General features: G+C 37.0%; 1 protein-coding gene across 3 annotated transcripts in view; it reads left to right on the top strand.

The window, feature by feature from the left end:
* Positions 1-20468, top strand: part of LOC145779852 (potassium voltage-gated channel subfamily KQT member 1-like) — a 38147-nt gene extending 17679 nt beyond the window's left edge. For 2 of the 3 annotated variants that reach the window (XM_082591512.1, XM_082591513.1), the window contains exons 3-17: positions 3018-3108; positions 4800-4926; positions 5966-6141; positions 8087-8212; positions 8696-8806; positions 11548-11717; positions 12097-12259; positions 12649-12766; positions 13497-13590; positions 13906-14037; positions 14493-14690; positions 15080-15215; positions 16120-16236; positions 17439-17781; positions 18467-20468. In XM_082591512.1, the coding sequence (XP_082447638.1) occupies positions 3018-3108; positions 4800-4926; positions 5966-6141; positions 8087-8212; positions 8696-8806; positions 11548-11717; positions 12097-12259; positions 12649-12766; positions 13497-13590; positions 13906-14037; positions 14493-14690; positions 15080-15215; positions 16120-16236; positions 17439-17781; positions 18467-19191 (2827 nt within the window). In that variant the 3' untranslated portion in view covers positions 19192-20468. Of the gene's footprint in view, positions 1-955; positions 1784-2363; positions 2436-3017; positions 3109-4799; positions 4927-5965; positions 6142-8086; positions 8213-8695; positions 8807-11547; positions 11718-12096; positions 12260-12648; positions 12767-13496; positions 13591-13905; positions 14038-14492; positions 14691-15079; positions 15216-16119; positions 16237-17438; positions 17782-18466 lie in introns of those variants that run through there. The other variant, XM_082591511.1, reaches the window with a different exon arrangement.
* The last annotated feature ends 1155 nt before the right edge of the window (positions 20469-21623 follow it).

The following is a 21623-nucleotide window of genomic DNA, read 5'->3' as shown; positions in this document are numbered from 1 at the left end:
AAATTGTTTTCGCACACCAATTTCTTGGTGGCAACAAAAATAATATCTTTTTTATTCATACTAGATTTCACTGTTCGTTCAGACAAGTCACAAATACAAAACCGCCAAATTGAAACACACACGGACATACTTACCAAAAAATCAATAAAATCGCTCATGCGGTGCGTGAGATTTAAATTTAATTAGAGCGCAAGTCTGCTGTTTCCTGCTTGATGCCGCAGGACTCTAGAACAAATGATAACCAACTGTGACTTGCCTGTTGCATGCAATTGATTGTCAACCAGTTGAAACAGTTATTTTGTCTCTGTATCATTGGCTTGGGGGAGTAGCTGAAAACAAGCGCCGCTAAATTTTGTGAATGCCATGTCGACATAGCGAAAGTGAAAACGTGTGTTTTCAAATGACGCCTATCTCTTTACGCTGCACATGTAAATAGTGAAAAACAGCATAATCCCTTGAAAACTGTAGGCTATGTTAAATATTTGTATTTATTATTCCTGTACTCCTGTATTTATCGTTAATCTGTGGCTACAAAAGTAACCTTTTTTGCGGTATAAACATCAACGATCCTTGAGCACCTGAAAACTGAGGTGTGTCAGCACTGAAGCAAAAGTAGCCTATATGAGCTTAAAAAAAATGCTGACATGACCATCAGGACACGTTAATATACTTTTGCAAAAACATCGCATATGCTTCCGTCGAGGATATTTAAAACACAAAATTTCTCTTTCAACTGGCAAGCGCCTGGGCCTCTTAAATCGATTTTGACAGGCGGTTTTTAATGCGTCAGTTGCCTGGACTCGAAATAGATCAAAGCGATACGCAAAGCCCGTGCTTTAGCAGCTACGTTCTTCATTAAATTATTCCTTTCTAGTTGCAAATCTTATCATTTGCGTAAAATTGTTCTATAAAAAGAATGTTTACGTTTCAGTTTTAACAGGGCAGTGTATGTCACAATGTGCAAAGATTTAGTGTTTTACACTCATACCATTACGTTGTGAGAAGGTAGTAAGGAAAGTCACTAAACTACTAGAATGGAGTGTGTTGAAAACCTTGATGCTAGTTCGCCGTCTGAATTAGCTTTCAAAGGAGTTGGAAAGCATCACACTTCGAAAAAGACAAGTTCAGTGACTGCTTTGCCTTCGCCAACAAATGGAGACTTTGAAGAATCATGTTCCACTCCACTTATTCCTTCTGTATCGTTGTCGATGCAGAAAACATCAATTTCACCGAGGAAGCCTTTGTCATTGAAGCACAATTTCAATGTTGGCTCAAAGCAGCGAAGTTACAGTTTGAATCAAGTTGATGAGACATTTCTTTCTGTAAATACAGCAAAACTGCTTGACATCAACGGTTTGAACAATAACAAAAAGAACTTCGGCACTGCTGAAGCAAGCAATTGCGCGTATGAACACCCAGATTCTCCAGTAGAGGCAGTGGAGAAGACGAAAGCAATGAATGTGAACCCCTTTTATAGAAGACGTCATACTCTACAGACCCAATCTGCATGTAACTTGTCTCCAGTGGCTGAGACTCCGTTGATCCGAGTAAGCGAAGGAGATGAATTAGCAACAGAGTCTTTGTTGCCTCCAAGTCCCTCAAATGCCTGCGCGCAAACGTGTCTTGAACTTCAAACATCATCTCGGAAGTCTTCTTTGCAACTACACAAACTTTCCTTTCGGCGTCGTCATCATTCGGGCTCTTCCTCTAGTGAACGACAGAACTCGCTTTTAGACAAACCTCATCTTCCTGAACCAAAGATATCAAGAACTTTAAAATACAGGTAGAGCCGCAGTTCTACTTTCAGAATAAATTGGTATATAGCCTATAATAAATTAACTTTTTTCGCCTAGTGCAAATGTGTTTGATATTTGAATGCGTGGGCCAGCAGGTTATATTGATATTGAGGTAGGTTTTCAAAGTTTTGGAATATATTTTCAGGTTTGAATTCTTGCGTTTAAATCACTTACAGGTAGCCTGCTTAAACTACCTTGAATGTCAGTTCTCAACTTGTTTCTTTTATTGGAAAAGTGGGTAGTGTTCTCATCACTTCCTTTAGTAGGCCTAGGTTCTATTTCAGTTCAGGTTGGATCTTACTGACAAATTTAAAAATGACACCAATTGTGTCCTTTTTTCGTAAAGTAGCACTGTACCAGCAAAGTCACGCTATCAATATGGTGGCAGCATAAATAAGATGGGTTATTGAAAAATGGAGTCCCCAAAAAGTCTGTAAGTAGCCTATAGTTATTTTAACGACCGCAATTAAAACATGCTGCTATTTCTATGTTATTGAAAATGTGGTAGCCAGTACGGTACGTTGTTATTTATCAATTGTTAATGATGCCTGTGACGTTCGTACGCAGGAGATGCCGAATGAGGGTTTTTAACTTTCTGGAACAGCCTAAAGGCCTAGAAGTGATGTATCATTATGGAGTGTAAGTATACGACGTATGGAAAACTTGGACATGTCATCAAGAGTACCAAAATTTGAAACAAGATAAAAGCTTTATGAATAGCAAACAAACTTAACAATTAAAAAAAATTAAATTCGTTTTAAAACACATATTTGATGCAGTAACTTTCACCACTGAACTTAGTTTATGATGTTGGTATTTAAATATCTCTGTTATGATCACACGCTGGGCTGTATGGTAGCCCATGCTGTGCTGTAAGTCAATGGTACATTGTTGTCCATTTGCGGCAACCGTAAAAGCTGTTGGCCAATTACTGTTTCAAAAATAAATTTATTTTTTTATACTGTGCTAAAGTTTGGAAAATAGTAGCTTTTATTTGTGGTTCTCCCAAACTTCTGCTCTGTTGTACTGTGTGTCTGAAACTTTAGAAAAAAAAAATACATGCAAATCTCAAAATGCCATTTGATTCACGTCAAAGAAATAAAACTTTACCAATCGACGATTGGAAGTAATCATTGTAGTAGTTGCAAGGCATAAGCCGAGCGCTAAATAAAGGCAAGCACAGTGATCCGACCTTTTATGCTAAAATGTTCTTATTTTCAGGTTTTTTTTGGTCTTTGGATGTTTGATTTTATCCGTGTTGGTCACTATACCAGATCACAGTGTTGTGTCTAGTCAAATTCTGTTTTGGGTGGTAAGATATCTGTATTTTTAAATTTGCATAACGACCAATAACTTTGTTTTGGGTATTGTTTCGTTAATCTTGTATTCACAATAAATCTTCCAGGAGGTTAAAGTACAAAATGGCTTACATGCTTTTTATTGAAAAAGATAAAAATTCACATGGTGTTTTGCAACTGAACAACTTGGTAGCCTACTGTTAAATTGCATTCATCACTGTTGTACCATATGCCAAACTTAGGACTTGACGCACTTATATTGACCAATTTCGTAAAATGGAAGGGGGGGGGGGAGTTGTTTACTTCTTCTTGCACATCGTACGTTGCAACTTTTACTGGATTAGTTAAAGGTGTCGCTTAATGCGGTCACTATTTTGAGCAAAACTAATTTAAAATAACATCCCTGGAGCTTTGGGTGTTGCCTTCTGGGAGGAGATGAAAAGCATTTTATTATAAACTACGTTGGTGTGAATTACTTGTTAATTAAACTGTTTCACTGATAATGAAGATTTAGTAGACTCGCTTTGACTTTTTCAAACAAAGAAATTAAGACATTTATTCTAAAATTGGGAGACAAAGAGTAAAGCTGATGGGTAAAATTGCTGAATGATTACATGTGCCAAATTTTGATTTACGAACGATAACTAAAGATCGAACGATATTGGTCATGATCGTTCTATGACCTTGTATCATGCACTGTTTTAATAAGCCAGCAGCATATCATCTTTGCGGGAGGCCGCATGGGTCATGCAGTGGGAGAAAGGGGTTTTCATCGTACAAGTTAAAACCCAAGCAAGAATAGAAAAGCATTCACATATCATTTTAAATTGTTACCCATCCCACCGCATCTTTAATTTTCACGGTATTGGATGAAAGGTGTTACGATATGTAAATTTTTATCCAAAAGTTTGTACTTTTACTTTGTTGGGAGTTAATTAATGTCAACCCAGAAAAATTACCACCTTGTAGTTCGCAGTTTCAACCTGTTTGGTTTGGGAGTAAATATAAATTTTTTTGCATATTGCTTCATCAAGATATGCTTCGGTATTGAACTCTTTAATGTGCAACATAATCTACAATGGTATCGATTTTTCGTCAGTAACTCTGTTTGTGGTGAATCAATTAATGGACGTTTTGGCCGTAATGGGCACACATTTTTATATTAATAAATGTGGTTTACAATCAAAATAAAATAAATAAGCTAAATTGGCTTAACGATGCTGTTTCTTATTCTATCAAGCGTCTTTTCAGCAGTTTGTCGATCTCGACCCGATGGTGATATCAAGAATTAATATTTTTACGCAACAAGTTATAGCCTAACTAAGCGTGCGACGATGCATGTCTTGGCCTGTTGAAGTTGTAACGAAAAATAGACGATCGATTGAACCCATTCAACGATTTGAAAACTTCCATCTTCCTGAATAGCGACATGATTTTCGAATCAATTTCGGTTGATCTGTGGAAAGTCTTGTAGCTCTTCCACCTTTGGGAGTTTAACATCAGAATTCTAAGTAGTTTCTGGCTTGAAGTAACTGAGGATAGTTGACATTTGAATGTCAACGCTACACGCATTTTCTGCATTAAAAGTCCTGAGAGATCTTTTTCTGCTTAAAAATGAGTAACAAACCATAATCTTCAAAGCACATCTGCAACATGGTAGTACAGATAAAAAATCCCGTGACAGTCATTTCTTGTTTTATTTCAGGAAATAGTTCTTTTGGTATCTTTTACCACTGAGCTAGTGCTCAGGTTTTGGAGCGCCGGATGCCGAAGTAGATATCAAGGATTTTTGGGAATCTTACGATTTTGCAGAAAACCTTTCTGCGTGATTGGTAATTATCGGCATTAATGTTTTGATTACTAGTTTAAAGCTTAATGTTGCATTCGGAAAACTGGAAAAAGAAAAACATTTTGTAACATAAATTAATATGATAACTGGTTGAACCTTTTGCATTTAGCAGGAAGCGTAGAAGTTTTTGCACTGTGATTTCTTTTCTTGGGCACTACTTTCTTCGGATCAAATGCAGCATTAAAATCATGCATTTTGTTAGTTCATGATTTTTGAAATATATTTTATTATTCAAAACATCGTGGCCTATAATGGCCATATCCTCCCGTTTGTTACTGCTGGAGCTGTTTCTGCTATTTGTATTGAAAAAGAGCACAATTTAACTGAATTAAAATTTTCAGAAATTGAAATGTTTGAAGAATGTCGTTTTAGTAAAAATTGCAGCTGATTTGTTAATCCTAAGTGGCAAAGCCATGTAAATGGTCAGAATTATGAATTTCAATCTGATTTAAAAGCTGGAAAATCATTTTTTCGATTATACTAATATAGCGGCAGCATTATTGTCGCGCCGCATTCAAGCGAAACTTTACTTTACATAGCAGGCAAAATTAAGATCACTAAAAACGAAACTCAATCTATTGCATTGGATCACTGTATTAACCACAATTGTTAAAAAATTAGTTGTGTCTATGTAATCAAGAGAAAGAACAATTTGAGGGAGACTTTTAATCGCAGCATGTTTTACAATTTAAATTGAAGTTTAACTTTGTTGCGTGCTGTGTATTGTTTATACTACTTAGTCAGCTTGGCCAAGTTCCGTGCGGAGATTGAAGTAACTGTTGTTTTGATGTGATCTGAAGTAGCCTATCAGCTTGATAGTTGAGTAGTTATGGTGCTTCTTTCTGAGTCCGTGAACTCATTTTGGACATCCAGTCGACTTAGCCTACACCAAAGGCCTTATCAAAAGTAGCAACACATAGGCACGTTTTCGCTGTTGAGGCAGCGAATTTTGGACAAAAGCGTATGCGGCAGCTCATCTTTCCTGCAGGTTGAAACTGTCTGAAAGTTAACTTGTTTTATAGACATCATCGTTGTCATAACGTCGTTTATTGTGATATGCGCCGGTTCTCGAGGGAACGTGTTTGCAGCCACCGCCATGAAGAGTCTAAGGTTCCTCCAGATCCTCCGAATGGTGCGAATGGACAGAAGAGGTGGAACTTGGAAACTTTTGTCTTCAGTAGTGAAAGCTCACAGCAAGGTCTCACTATTGCAAACTTTGTGTCAATAACCAAAAAATTACATATTTGTGAAAATTATATCCGTTTCTAATGGCCTACTCCCACTACACAAGCACTGCTTTCTTCATGAAAAAATGATTAAATTAAGCAACAATGATTCGCACTTCGGTCATGTACAACTGAAGAGCTTATTTGAATGATATGCCTTCATTCAGTGAGACCTCGTGAATGAAGTTGTGTATATGTTGTATAGGCAACAGCCGTCCAATTTCTTACAACTGTCAGCTTCTTGCTGTGAGTTGCATCAACGTACCCCTATCAGTAGTTGTAAAGCTTTACTCTTAACAAGCGTGGGTGTCTACCCAGATTAACTTTTAAACACCTGCAATGAAACTCTACACGTGCAGCGACGAGATTAACGCCTCATTGGCGTGGCCATCTGACACTGTCTACGTACCGGGTTATGTTTTATGAAACATTGTCTACTGAGTTTTTACGCAACTTTTACGTGGAGTAGCCTACACGACTACACGTGCCGTGTAAGCCTGGATACGACGTCAAGCGTGGGTAAAATTATTGAACCGGTAATAAAAGTCTCTTTCTTCAGTTCCTCATGTAGACTTTATAAATGTCATGATACCCATAAAATTTTTTGCGTCTATAAACAGTAAAAGCAAATTGATGTTACGATGGTAGTAAATGCTGTATCTCTTACATTTACAGAAATAGTCTCTCCGTAGTATCGTTCATGAAATAAAGATGTGCAGCAAGTGATAGGTTAATTGCTGCATAAAATTCCACAATAACCACAAAGCAACGAATACGTCATTCAAGTCAACATTCTTTAAGTTTTAGAAACGATTTTCCTCGTTTTCATCAAAGTGTTTCTTTGTTGAGAAGGAACGATCTTCCTGGCGTCAGCACTACCTGACTACTTACTATAGAACAGGAATTCAATTGACTGACAAAAGAAGCGGTTGAGAACTATGTGGCAGGAACTAGTGGTGCGGTACTGATGAGCCCAGTCTCATGGGCAAAACACGTGTCTATCGCTAAGTTCCTGCTACACTCGACTGCTGAGAAACAAAGTGTTTCTTTACCATGCTTCTGGACATCAAGAAAATGTTGATTGCTGAAATTAGAAAACTTGTTCTGATGGTTTCTAATAACAATTCTGTCTAAACATAAAACTGACGAGTAGGTGACTATCTACCTTTTCTACAGTTTTTTGAAGCAATTAGATACGTTTGTCAGGACCAATGGGCTTCTTAGATTGCATAGTAAGGAAAGCATGGACTATTGACAAAAATACATCCAACACTGATTAAAGAGCTTTTTTATTCGGCATGTCTACAGTACAGTGTATCCTCCACTCTTTCATAATTATAGAGTCTGACGCAAGTCGTGTATCATGTTCTGTGCTTTTGCACAATGTCCCGTAGGCCTATGCGGAACTACATTGAAAAATAGAATAAATTGATCGATCTTCTGCACTAAATTTAAATGCTGCAAATAGATAGTTATCCCTGATCTCCACTCAAACTATCGGATCCACTTCCCAGCAGTGCTTTTATCTACTGACACACGTGGAGTCGGTAGGCTAATAATTCCTGTTTGAACAGATTTTCTGGTCATCACTCCATGTACCAAATTGTTTTTATGGAAAGTTTTCTTCAAAGTATGTTGTTCTCGTCGTCACCCGCTAAGATCTATATAGCCGACCGTACAAGTAAAAACTAAATAATTTTGGTCCAATCTAAAACACAGCTGGCAACATACAGCTACGTCGCCCGCTTGTTCTACGTTTTAGTTACAGTAATAATCCTGAACATTGGCATAATTTTAAAGTATTTTCAATAACCTACATCTACATGCTGTTGTCATTAACCTCTCATCTTTTGTCAATGTGCAATAATAAACAAAAATATTCTCCCACTGAATGAAGTCAATGCTATTTAATTTCAGGAACTTATCACAGCCTGGTACATCGGCTTCCTTACTCTTATATTTGGTTCGTTTCTTGTATATCAAGCTGAAAAAGACTATAATAAAGATTTCAAGACGTTTGCTGATTCATTATGGTGGGGATTGGTGAGTGAAGAATACTTTTACTTCAAGCTATCTGGTAAATTTTATGATTTTAGACTGCTCTTTAACCTTGTAATGTTAAAAAACTTGTTACCATTGCGCAGTTCGAAGCTCCTGATATTTTGTTGAATTCGATACAATGAGTGAGAAAACTACCTTTTCTTTTGAAACCCTTTGTGAAACAGTTGGTTGTCGGAATATTCCTTACAACTTTATAACATTTTCAATTGTATTTTTTTTCTAAAAACTTTGTGAATTTTAAGGTTGTGGAATGTGGAGGTTATTTTATAAATCACCTGATTCTAGCTCCACACTGTTATGAGAGCAGATCCGGCCCCACGATCTCAATTAGACTGACCTTATAGCAATGAACAAAAAGTGCAGAAATAAAACATCTCACTTAATGCAATGTGGACACGTTTTGCAGACTTCACGAAAAGCAAATCACACAAAGTGATCAAGCTTTTTTATTGTTTCGACTTGCAGATTACATTGACCACTATAGGATATGGAGATAAAGTGCCTCAGACTTGGGTTGGTCGAATCGTGGCTGCCGCTTTCACCATTCTGGGAATATCCTTTTTTGCTTTACCAGCGGTAAAGATAATAATTGTTACAAATAGTTTTCTGTTTAAGATGACACTGATAAGAATGACTCAATAAACACTTAGCTGCTACCCCACAAAATAAAATCTATAGACTACAAAATATGCAATAATTTTGTGAACTGGTAGATTGTGAAGTTGGCTTTCGGGATGAACCTAACCTTGTTGCTTTGTAACAACCAAGCGATAAGGGTCTAAGTGGTTGGACGAATGCATTATTCAATAGATTTTCAGAAGAATGCATTGAGGTAGATGAAATGTCACTTGTTTAGTCGTATTAACCCGGACAATTTCGCTTTCTACCATCAAGAAGCAAACTTTATATTAACAACTTTAAAAAGTTTAATAATTTATTGTCAGCTCACAAACAATAGAAAAAAATTGATGTTATTTCAACTTTAATGTGTTTGTAAACCAACTTTAGCGTTGGCTATAAAGTAAAGAATTTTTGATGTGCAAGTAATGCATAAGTGCATACGTCATTCAACGTTTTAGATCATAGTATTCTCATTAAGTTTATTCATTTTAGACGTAGTGTGTCGTAATTTGATATTTAAATCTATCTATTTTAGGAATACAATTTCGGTAGAGAACTAATTTTGGTGGAGACTACCTAAATAATAAGATTATTCGACCCAATTACTTTGCTGGCAATCATCTATCCATATTTAAGTGATTGCGTTGTTCCTTTCATGTAAACGTTTATTCGTTTGTACATCACCTCATTCTAAGGCGAGGGTTCTTAAACTTATTTCCAACATTGAAGAGGCCCCTATGGTAACTTTAGATTGCTCGGACCCCTTTTTTAATAATAATAAAAGGTGTTTGCTTTTCAACTTTTTACAATTCATCTGAAAATTTAATATCACGGATAAGCGTGTAGTCCTAATTGTGGTTTCGTTGTTGACAGGGCCACACTCATAATGGAGGATTATGAACCAAACAAACTCTTTTATAACGTCATTTAATGCAAGTAGTGTAGCTTGTCCTTCCGTGCTATAATCATTTCCATCTGCACCAATCCGGTTGTGCCGCCTTTATGTGTCGAATGAACAAATAATCTAGTTTTTCCTTCCCAATCTCTCCCGGAACAAATTTCCTACCAAGAATTAACAATTCCTCTCCTATTGTAAGCCAAGTTGCTTCAGTTTAAAAAACACTGACTTTACTTCTTCTGCCATCTTCTCTTTTCTACGGGACTAATCTCAAATAAAACTGACATTCTGTTTGTGACAAAATTTGGTATTTCTACTATTGCGGATACCCGGACGCAGCTTTGGTGAGAGTAGAAACAATTCACTCGCTACAAATCGCTAAACGACACAGAATGATGCAAATAGCTGTTGAGAGCTCATTGTTTTCCAACACTCGCCAGATTATGGCATTTAGTTCACTCGTTGAAAAATGTAATAAATTGATATGCTAAACTGAGATCGCATATGAAAAGCTACAGTGGATGAAACCCACACAAGATGCCCCAATGCTTACATTGCTTAGCCATCTTTGAGAACAGGAGTTATTTCAATTTTGTCTTTTTTTCTTATTGAAAAAAATCATTTCTCTTTCGAAATGATACAATAAGATTTTTATTGGACCTTTGCGGACCTTTTAAGGCTCGTCTAAAGGGCCAAAGGCCCAAAGGGCCAACGCACCCCTGTTTAAGAACCCTGTTCTGAAGTATTTCATTTTGTAAGTACGATGTAATTTTTTGTTTTTACTTGTATATAAACTACATCAATAATTTACAAAGAGGATGGAGATCAGGCTTGTTATCGCTCGTATGGCAAATTGTTTCACTCTCATGCATTTTATGCAAATGCAAAATAACACTGTTTCACTGTGCAATAAAAGCGTTTCTTCTATCGTTGAAATCTGATTATTTCTTGTAGAAAATACCTGGAATATATTTTGACGACCTGTGCTAGCCAAAATAGCAGTCTCTCAAATTCTGTTTTTTCGTGTTGAGATGGTGTTGTTGGTTCGTTCAATCACTTTAAAGAAAACCGAATTTATTTCTAAGCATCATGGGCTTCCCAATGTGATTTTAGTTCTAAATTGAGCTAGGCCTATAACTTTGTTGGAATAAGTTTTTTTTTGACTCTTTTTTCTTCTACAAGCATGCCCAGTCGTCAGACTATTTTTTTACACCAAAGATAAGTAAGTTTTTTTACCACCCACCTTAGTATGGCACCAATCCAGGATTGTAGGCAAAATTTGTTACCATAATTTCTGTGACTAATTTTGAAAGACCTTTTTTCTATCCTTACTTTCCAGAAATAAGTTTTACATAGGATGGTAAAAGGATGGACCCTCGGTCCCAGAATTTTAAACAAAGAAAGGCACATTTATACTAAAGCAGTAATGCGTCATATTGTACTTTGACTCTTGTTACTGTAATCGGCTACTTCAAAATGGAGATATGACCTGTGTGTTGACGTTTTTGGGTACATTTTGTAAGCACACTGGAAACAACCAAGTGTTTAAATTACAGCATTAACTGGTTTCATCATTTTTAACATGTTTTGGCTACACGGATAGCCTAAACTTATTTTCTTTTCAACAAAATGCTTTACCAATCCATATCAACATTATACAAAAGTTTGGATTTTTTACTAAATTACATTTTATTCAAACTGCACTTCACTGTCATGTACAGCTTTCTGACTTATTTTTCGAAGAGTGCGATTGTATATGGTTGTACATTTCAGTTGCTGTGACAAAAACTTTTTTCAGGGAATTCTTGGTTCAGGGTTTGCTCTTAAAGTTCAGGAGCAGCACAGGCAGAAACACTTTGCACGTCGTCGCATGCCGGCTGCTTACCTCATTCAAAGCATGTGGAGATGCTATGCCGCTGACCCAAACTCAAGCTCGACTGCAACTTGGCTTCCTTATCTAAGGGCGAGGTTTGGCTAAGTTTTTAGTATTAGGTCTACGTGTGTTGTGTTTTACGCCATTTTAAATCATTCTGAATCTTTGTATTTATTTAAAGGATAAATCTTTACGTTAGTTACAGCATTCGGTGTTTTTTGAAAAACAAGTAGGCTATGATTGCTTTAGATTTTACTTTAGAACAAAGTAAAATCATAATATGTTTGAAAGAATGCTAGCCGTACATTACGCTGATCAGGATCTTGCATACAAAATGGCAAAGAGCTTCAATCGCAGAACCATGTTTTAGATTTTTGTCACTTCATAAAAACGGTTGCGTAGATTAATCAAAGTAGAAATTATTGTTCATTTTGCAATTCAAACTTGTCCATTGAACATTTTGTCGAATTTCAGAATGAATAAGAAAAACAACAAAGAATCAAATAACCCGTCGAGTCCCAAGATGAGCAGAAAGTCAACATTTCGCGGAAGATTCGCTAAGGCCAGCGTTGTTTCTTCTCCCGGCGTTAATGGCTTGAGTTCTCCCACCTCACCCGGATACAATACAAAGAATGAGGTCTTGATTGATTTACATTTTTTTTGTACGAAGGCAACGTAATACTAGCGAAGTTACTTAATTATGAATACATCGTTACCATGCTTATCACTGCTTAGCATAGTTTTACAGATGCAACTGAAGTTCGCAATACATTGCATAATGAACAACTCAATTTGAAATGAAAGCTTTTCATGATTTTTGTAATTAACACTCATTAACACTGTGACATAAACCCGTTGTATTATTTATCTTAATTATTATTTTTCTTTAGTGTCTTTGTAGGTAATCAGAGTTTGCTGTAAATTAGCAAACCCAAACTATGATATACAATGGTATTATACAACGTAGCCTTCCCTTGTTGCAGACTTTCAGTGCATTCTAGTCATACGTTTTTTTTTTCGTTTCAGCTCACAAAGTCTTTCAGTTTAGCCGAGAGGCTTACTGATCGAATTGGACGTCAAAGTTCACTTCGCATTCCTCGAAGAGACAAGAATTCCTTGGAAAAGAAAACTCTGGACAATTTTGGTGTGTACAATGTTAACAGTGTCTTTTTTGCTGTAATCATAGATGTTTAATGAAGTTTTTGGCTTCAGAGACCATTCGCTGATGGCATCACACACGGTAAACGATTTAGCATATTTGACCTGAGGCAAGTAGACACGGACTTTGTTGCGACCTTTTTAGAGCACAAGCCTCAGTTAGGAGACAATTTGTGCATTCTAAAACAAACAATTCAGTGATAAACTAATTAAACTAGAAAATTGTAGATAGCAACGTATGGTACCAACATTCGTTTCGTCCATTACGCGGATGATTTTATTAAAGTATCTTGTAATTTAAACTGACGGTAATTCATAACTTCATGGTTTCTTGAACAGCAACTTTATGTTATTAGTATTAGAGTTGATTCACGTGGCTTGTTTGTTATGCTGTTATGTACTGTGAAATTTTTTGACTAGCCTATGCGTTACAAAAAACATGACTTTCAAACCACTTTGCGATAGATGCTTCAATTGCGTTTGCAAAAGTTTAGCCTTTGTGATCACATTATGCGCAATAGACTATTCTTTTTATGAATTGAAACAATGAAGTTTTGATGACATTGGTGCTTTGAATCTACCCCATAAAAACAATTTTTCACATCACCTGACAAGTCATTCCGTTATAAAATAGGCTATAAAAGGAAAACTTCATAAGCTATCGAACTTATTTCAAAAAATAATTGTTTCAATCAGTTTTTGTCTTTTTGCATCAGATTTTGACGACAGCTCTTCAACATCCTCCCATGTTAGTGATAATGGCGACACTGTGCTAACGGACCAAGATAAAAGTGCGGTCAGGACCATAAGGTTGGTGAACCAAGTGCTGACGTCTATCTGCGTGATAATGTAAAGCTACGTAGGGGTGATGCACGGTGAAAAGGAAGTACAACGCAAGCTGTTTTTTTACGAGTACAATAGTACATACCAAAATTAGTTTGTGAACAAAAATTTGGAGCATTTTACCTCTAAAATCATGTTGTGTTGAAGTCAAAATGTTGAAATCAAGACAAGCTTGCTAGCGCCACCACGCAACACTTATAATGAGACAAATAGTTTTATTTTCGTCAATGAAAAAATGTAACCACGGTTGTTGGTACCAATGCTGTTTCGTTTGTGACGTAGAATGATGAAGTTTATGGTGGCAAAACGAAAATTTAAAGAGGCGTTACGTCCTTATGACGTCAAAGACGTCATCGAACAGTATTCATCAGGACACGTGGACATGTTATCGCGAATAAAAAATCTACAAAACAGGTAAGATCGTAGACTATTGCCCAAGAATAAGTATGTACTTAAAATGATTAAATAACTCAAAATATTTCAACATATTAAACATAAAACCGCGCGATGTGAGTGTTTTTAGTCCAAGTCAAACGTTTAACAACCTGCAATAGATTGAGTTTCGCTTTTAGCAGCATGATTGTTAATCATTTCACAAGTGTAGATTGAAAGTTTTTCAGCCTAACGCTGCGGGTTAGCTGTGGAAAAAGCTGCTTTTCACGAGCTTTCGGAATACATTTTTCTAATCAGTTGCTCATCACTAGGGAACTGTGTTCCGAAAGCTCGTGATAAGTCGTTATTATCACAGCGAACCCACAGCATTAGGTTCAAAAAGAACGTTTAATTTACACTTGTGAAACATTTAAAACTTCATTCATTAAATCACTCGCTCAAAAATGATGTTTTTTATGTTCTGCCATTGGTCGTAGGGTGGACATGATTCTAGGTATCAAGCCGGAGACGAATGGAACAACCAACTCATACTACAGACTTGGGAGGAGCATAAACGAGGGTCATACCAACGGTACCCATGCTCACTCCCCGAGTATGAACTCTCGTCTATGTGCGGTGGAAGGCAATTTGGGAAAGATAGACAGGAAGCTGCAGCTTATATTAAATTCGCTTAGGTATCTGCTAAATGTTGGTAAATAAATTGAACAAACACTTGTGTTCCAGTAGCTTTTAGTGTATTTCGAAAGTTTTTTTTTATTTGTTTTTATCTTGAAGTCAATGCATTTATCTACTTCTTAAAACCTTCTATAGACCCCCACCCCCTTCTTCCAGGTCGGCAGCCACTGCGCTAAATCAACTTTTGTGGTGAAGACTTTTAGAAATTTGGCTATTTCTATGACAGTAATGCGTTTTTTTTTCGTTAGTGTTAATATCTATGCTACAGAAAGTGAAACTTGTGGCTTTATTTGGTGTTAACCTACTTGTGAAATAATGTGCGATGCTAGTATTTTGTTCAAATGTATTTGCAATCAAGTATATAATGGCATGATATGTTGATTTCTAGTCTTCGAGGTGGACTTCATGTTCATGCACCGCCAACTGTGCATGTCACGAAAACTGACAATGATACTTCTGCTTCCGATTTCACGCAGCAAACTTGTATAACCGGGATGGAAGGACACAGCGCTAGCCCCAAAATTGTGAGTCGTCACTACATGATAAATACTTTGTGATACTCATGCATTAGAGTTATGTTAGGGAAAGTTGTAAAGCTGGCCAGACGCTTTAGAAGTCTGACCCCGAAAATGCAAGCCGAAACCTGTTCGTAAATGAAAATTTATTTGAAGCCATCAATTGTCTATTCTGAGCAAATTAAATTAAGAAAAGAAAGCTGTCCCATATACCGACCAACAAAGAGGAAGACCCAACTAGGCCATAGCTCAAACCTTATTTAAACTTAAGCCTGAACCTGACTTACTACTCTGTTGCGTAGTGGTATTTTAATTAAGCCAACGGGAAGAAAAAAAGCCGAACGTGAGCCTCAAAATATATATTTTGCCAAGACACCATCGTGCCCTTCGGTGGCGTCGAACCAGCTTGTTTTGAACATCGGGCGGACGCTTTCTCTACTTAGCCATGGAGTCAAACAATTCACTTTAACCAATAAAGACAACTAGCCTATAGTCTTCGAAATCGGCAATTTTTATTATCTACTGCTTGACGCAATTGCCCTGAAAGCTGAATCGATGGACAGATACATCCAGATTGCTGTATGAAGAAGCGGCAAGACCAAGGGACGCAATTCCAACTGTTTTCACGTTTGTTTGGACAATGCACTTCAAAGTTTGAAGTTGAAACACAGTTATCTACCTAGTGGTAGCGTTGGACGGATTAATTTATATGCAGCATCGGTTCAAAAGGTCAACTATAAAAGCAGGCCTGCATAAGTGATTAACTGAGTCTGTCTTGAACAGCAAACAATCGGCCTTGTTACTTGCAAAATTGAACGAGTTTTGTAACTACAGATGCTGTAGTGTAATTTTGTCAGAACAAACATTTTTCAACTTCCGGAATGAAGCAACTTTTTGTCTCTTCTTCATGCAGAGCCCGCAGCTCAATGTCCGTCGAGGATTGCGTGCTAGACGAACGAGAATCACCAACTCTCTTGATTTCAGGCCGGCTTCCGACTGGGAGAGCTTACCTCCGGATAGCAACACTAGGGTAAGTGTACGTCAGTTTTGCGATTAAAATGGCTTTGTAACGCCAAGCTTTATCAGACCTAACTTTGTTATCATTTTCCAAATTTGATTTTGTCCCCACTAATGATCAGGGTGGCAGATTTTTTCTTTGCCGCGATTGTCTTTGTCCTTTTATCTCATCTTGTACATACATATTTCTCCTGCAGTGCCACCTTGTCTGCTTCATCCTGCTTCCGTCATTTACCTATTCTTTTCAAATGTCCCCGCTACCTTTTACCATTTATCTGCAATGACAATTAATTTCCTTCCTTCCTCCTGTCTTCATTTTTACTTGCCTTGTCTAAACCAGTCATCGACAGCCTTGGATGAATAATAATTACACCACGTAATCTTTGACATGTTGTAGAATGATTGTTTCTGCCTTGTCGTTAAATTGTTTCAGGTGAGTTTGTATGTGTTTGCCAGGTTGTCGCTTTCCCGAGAAACATATTTTACCAGTTATTGAGAAATGCTCCAGATTTTGCTTTTTTATTACATGGCCGAGAAATTTTTATTGTTTGATTTTAATGTTTTTAAACAGAGATCTGGTTTGGTTCACTTGTTGTAAAACTTCTTTATTTGTTTTCCTTGCAAACAAATAAAATACGTTACATTATGCGGAAGCACCACATCTCAAAAACATTAATTTTTCAGCCCTTTTCTCCTTCCTTTACGCATGCTTATACCATCTTTATCCATTGTTCTTGCTGGTTAGTTTATGATGTCCCTTATGTCTAGCATATCTATCAATTCAGTCTTTTTTCCTTTCTGGTTTCATCACACACAATGTACTCGTTTTCACCCTTCCACTGTGCCTGTGCCAAATAAATTAGATAGCACAACTGCTGAAATAGAACATTGTTCTATTGACCACTATTTTGGTTTGTCCTTTTGTCAATGCAAATATTGTGATAATAGTTGTTTAGTTTAGATATTGAGTTTGTGGATACTGCACCTCCTGCATATAGCATTATCCTATAGTAATGTTTAGAACACATACTGTTAGTATGAAATAATTAAATTTTTTCATTATTTTAAACTTTAACAATCAAAAATTGTTTTACAATAAAAGTTGCTTATTTAACACGAATATAATTTTTTCAACACAAGCAGAAAATTTTTTAAATCATTTTCGGGTGTGTTTGTATTGTATCAAAATTAAGTCTTAAAAATTTCTTTGTTTAGTACGAGTTCGAGAAAGTGACTGGGTGTGGAAGTGATTCTGATTCAGACAAAGAACTTCATGAGCAAAATGGTAACAATAATAGCAATAGGAAATCTACAACATCCGTAGCGTGTTCCTCCAGAAACAGCTCCTCCGGAGAAGATGAAAAGGAAACTTCTTCTAGTCCTTTGCTACATCGCTTTAATGTTCCAGAAAGCAACAAACATTCACCACTTCGACGAATCCCTCGTTACACAGAACTTAAGCACGCTAGATACTTACGCAAGCGCCATTCAGCTAGAAGCAACGGTCACCTGGAGTCTCGAATTGCTGGACGTGACTTGCCGTCGTCTATCCGGCGTGGTGAGTAGCCTACAAGCGTTTTTGAATCAACCTGATAGGAAAATTTGATCGAAAAATTGTAGTAAGTTTTCGTATTGAGAGTGTTCTTGATTTTCTTATACATTTAGTCGTGCTTTTTCACATTGTTTTCAGATCTACGAAACAAACAGCAAAAAGTTCACAAACGACATTTTCTAGAAACACAAAATAATTTATAAGCTAAACTTTTACATCAATTTTTGTTGTCTTATTTCTAACTACAAATATTCATTAACACGATAGTTTGCAATTTACCCTTCAATTTATGGCACTAGTTTAAGGAAAATATACCAAAGCACTTCATCAGTCAACATTGACTCATTAAGGCAACACAATTTCATAAATTTAAAAGCAGTCTGAGAATAGTTTGAATTATGCCTTCGTCACTGTCTACTCAAAAATAGAAGTACTCTTATAACGTTATTATTCGGAAAACAACTGCTTCGTTGCGATTTCAATTATGATTAAATGGAGCAGTTCACAAACAAAGAGCATCCGCAAAGCTTTGTTGTTTTGCTAGGAAAGTTTTGCAATGTTTGTGCTGCAGCTTTTCGTAATTAATCAGTTTAAGTTGAGTTGCAGCTGCATAGCTGACAACTGCATGATGATTTATCCGATTGTTTTACAAGAAAACAAAAAGTTTGATTGCAAGTTTTTTTTTTTCTAGAGAAACGATGTCGAAGTTGTGGCGACGGGATTCAAGGGAACTGGGAGGCCTTGCTTGATGGAAACAAGATTGATGGTCTCACGCATTGTGAAAACGCATCTTCTTGTGATCTTTCCGTTTTCCATCCTCCTAAAGAAAGTAAAAACTCCAAAAACGGTGTTCTCACACATAGGAAGAAGCATAGAAACTCAACAGAATCACCCACAAACATCAGTGATCTAACCTCAAGTAAGATAGTAGAGCGTGCATCTTTTGGATCGTTAAAAACCAAGTCTTTAGATCCTAACTCGGTCATTTTGAACCTTAACTGCCTTTCAAGTGTCTACACCTCACCTCGTCATGACAGTGTGGATACCAACATATCAACTGAACCAGCTGCAGTCTCACAACCCAAAATACCAACTCAAGGTCAACTAATTCACTCAATGCATCAGCAGCCGCATTTGAAAAACGAATCCATTCCGATCGAGCCAAAAGAATCTCTTGGGCCAAGTTTACAACTTGAAGACGAGTGCGTGCCGTCCATCGCGAGTCGTAATCAAGCTGGACAAGAAAGTGAGCTTTCAGATAAAGGGCTGGACGACGCATATCACAATAAAGTTTCGTCATCTGAAAAGCTAGATAGACCTGTTGCACTTTCAATTACTTCAAAGAAAAATATTAACAATTTGTCAGTTTTGTCATTGTCGCATAAAAATGTTTTACACAGCCATGAAATGGCGTGATACTGTGTTTAGGCCTATTTCGAATTGAGTGAAAGCGATAACGTACAGGTACTTTAAAGTAGTAGTTGTGTAATGTTTAATCCCACCACTGATGTCAGAACCCCAGCTAGCAAAAGCGTCTTTTTTAAATTGTTTTAACGCTTGGAGAAGTTAGAACGACGTTACCATGATAAATTTTCCTATCTTGGGTTTCTATACAATCTCCCAATCCTTAGGACAACACTTTGAGTGTGAAGAGTAAAAGGGTTATTTTTTTAAATTTTACGATTGTTTGACTAGCAAATGCTTTACCACCTCAATAGCAGTGTGACATCTACCTCTCTAAACGGAAACAGTACTTTGTGCAGTTTGTCAGATCAACTTACTATTCCTATACTAGGTGTATTCTTTCGTCTGTTATGTCCTTACGCCGTACTATAAGTCTATTATATTAGGCATACACTGCCCTTAAGCAGAGTTTCCCAAACTTTTTTAGGCCACGGACCATTATTTGTGAATTTTTTAGGCCACGAACCACTAATTTTTCGTAAACAACTTTTTAACTGCAACGAAGCTGCAACAAGTAAGATTTACTATACTGGATAGCAAAAGCTTTCGAAATCATTTAAGTTGTAAAGAACTGCTGCAATTATCTTTGACAGGGTAAGTACTGCACAACGTATATGTGTGACTTTTTAATTTCTTGTCATATCGCCACGGACCACCTGTGCAGTCGTCGCGGACCACCAATCGTCCGCGGACCACAGTTTGGGAAACCCTGCCTAAAGCATACATGTTTCATATGCTTCTATTTCCATAAACCTACTTCATTTCCACTTTTGAGTTCAATTTTTTTTTTCTAAATTACTGGAATTAAATTGTGAGAACCCATACTTGAATGTGAAGTATGAGACTGGTCAAGCGAGCGTAGTTTATTCTCGTATTGGGATTTATTTATATGACGTTTGAAAGAAGACTAGAATTGTTGAAAGTTATAATTTTACCAAATCTTTATCTTCTTCGTTTAAGCTTTTTCTTGCCAGTCTATGGGTCGAGGGACTAAACTTTCTTCCACACTCGGAACGGTGCTAGCGATCATTTTATTCCATATATAAATCCCATTTCATTACATCTACAGTAGTACAGTAGGCCTATATTTATTAATTTTTGGATGAAGATTTTTGAGAAGTATCTTTTGTGGTTTTTATTTTCTGCACATGTTTTAGCTTATTTTTTTTTCAATTTGATCTATATAGGCTACATTTCTTTTACGTCGAATACATGGGTTTTACAACTCAGTTTGTTTCGATTTATTCCGCGTTTCGGTGGCCAAAAGCATCAGATGCAAACTGTTTTTGTAGGTTTTTTCCTACCTTACTTTGAAACACTATACGCGACGATGCGAGATTTGGTCGCTGTTTCGGTGTTGTAAGCTGTTCATGTCTGTTACTGTGAAGGCTAGGTTAATCTGGGTTCCAACTCGGCTCAGGTGGATGTGAAAAACACCTTTCATCTCTACCCAGGGTGAAACAAATTGGGTAGGCATAGTTACTAAAGGAAAGGCGTCTGAGAGAAAGGAACTGAACTGACTGCTCTACTTTCATTAGAGCCGTAGGTCAAGTAGTCCTCAATGAGACCTTTCTCAACCACGCCTCTCCGCAATCGAACATGGAACCACCTTTGCTCCTTTAAAGATCCCAATGAAAGTTACTTTAACGTCACAAATTCATGAAACAATCTTCTATCTACAGTAAAAGCATGGAGCAATCGCTTGATAAACTTGCATTCGCACTGCTGGCAGTTACAACTTCATTGCCTATTGAAACGCCTAACAGCTAACACGCAATGCAGGGTTCAACCGAGACCAAGAAAGTCTCAACCGAAGAACATGTGAACTTATGTTTAAAGCATCGACAATAGACATGCTGCCAATGAAATGCACTGTGTCTTGTATCGTGAACATCGCGATCTATACTGTATATACAGGCCTTGACAACGTGCGAACTGAAGGCAGATGTAATTTCGATTTTGAAATCTAAGCCAAATTTACTTTGTATCCCTTTGGAATGACAGTTTTGAGAATCTAAATAGCCAATGCGTGATCACTGAATCTCAAATTACAACAGAATTCCTAATTTTACGTTAAAAAATGACAAATTTGTCTCAATTACTACTGTTGCCAGACGCTTTTTGGATTCCAACACGTAAGTGTCGAAATCTAGTACATTGTTTGTATGGTAACAGAAGTAACTTAAAATCACACAAAATATCCACAAAGACTATATTTATTAACTAATACTCAAACTATCAACTTATACTAGCGATTTTGGCTACTAACAGATCCGCCTTCTGTCAAATTTTAAGCTGCACGTTGTCATGGTCTGTGTATAAAGGCCGCCACGATCGTGAACGATGTACAGCACAAAGCACACAACGCAGGCGCGGATTTATGG

Source organism: Aplidium turbinatum, chromosome 11, assembly GCF_918807975.1.
Source record: "Aplidium turbinatum chromosome 11, kaAplTurb1.1, whole genome shotgun sequence".
Classification (NCBI taxonomy): domain Eukaryota; kingdom Metazoa; phylum Chordata; class Ascidiacea; order Aplousobranchia; family Polyclinidae; genus Aplidium; species Aplidium turbinatum.
Note: the sequence above shows the minus strand (reverse complement) of the source record. Positions and strands in the feature narration are given on the sequence as shown.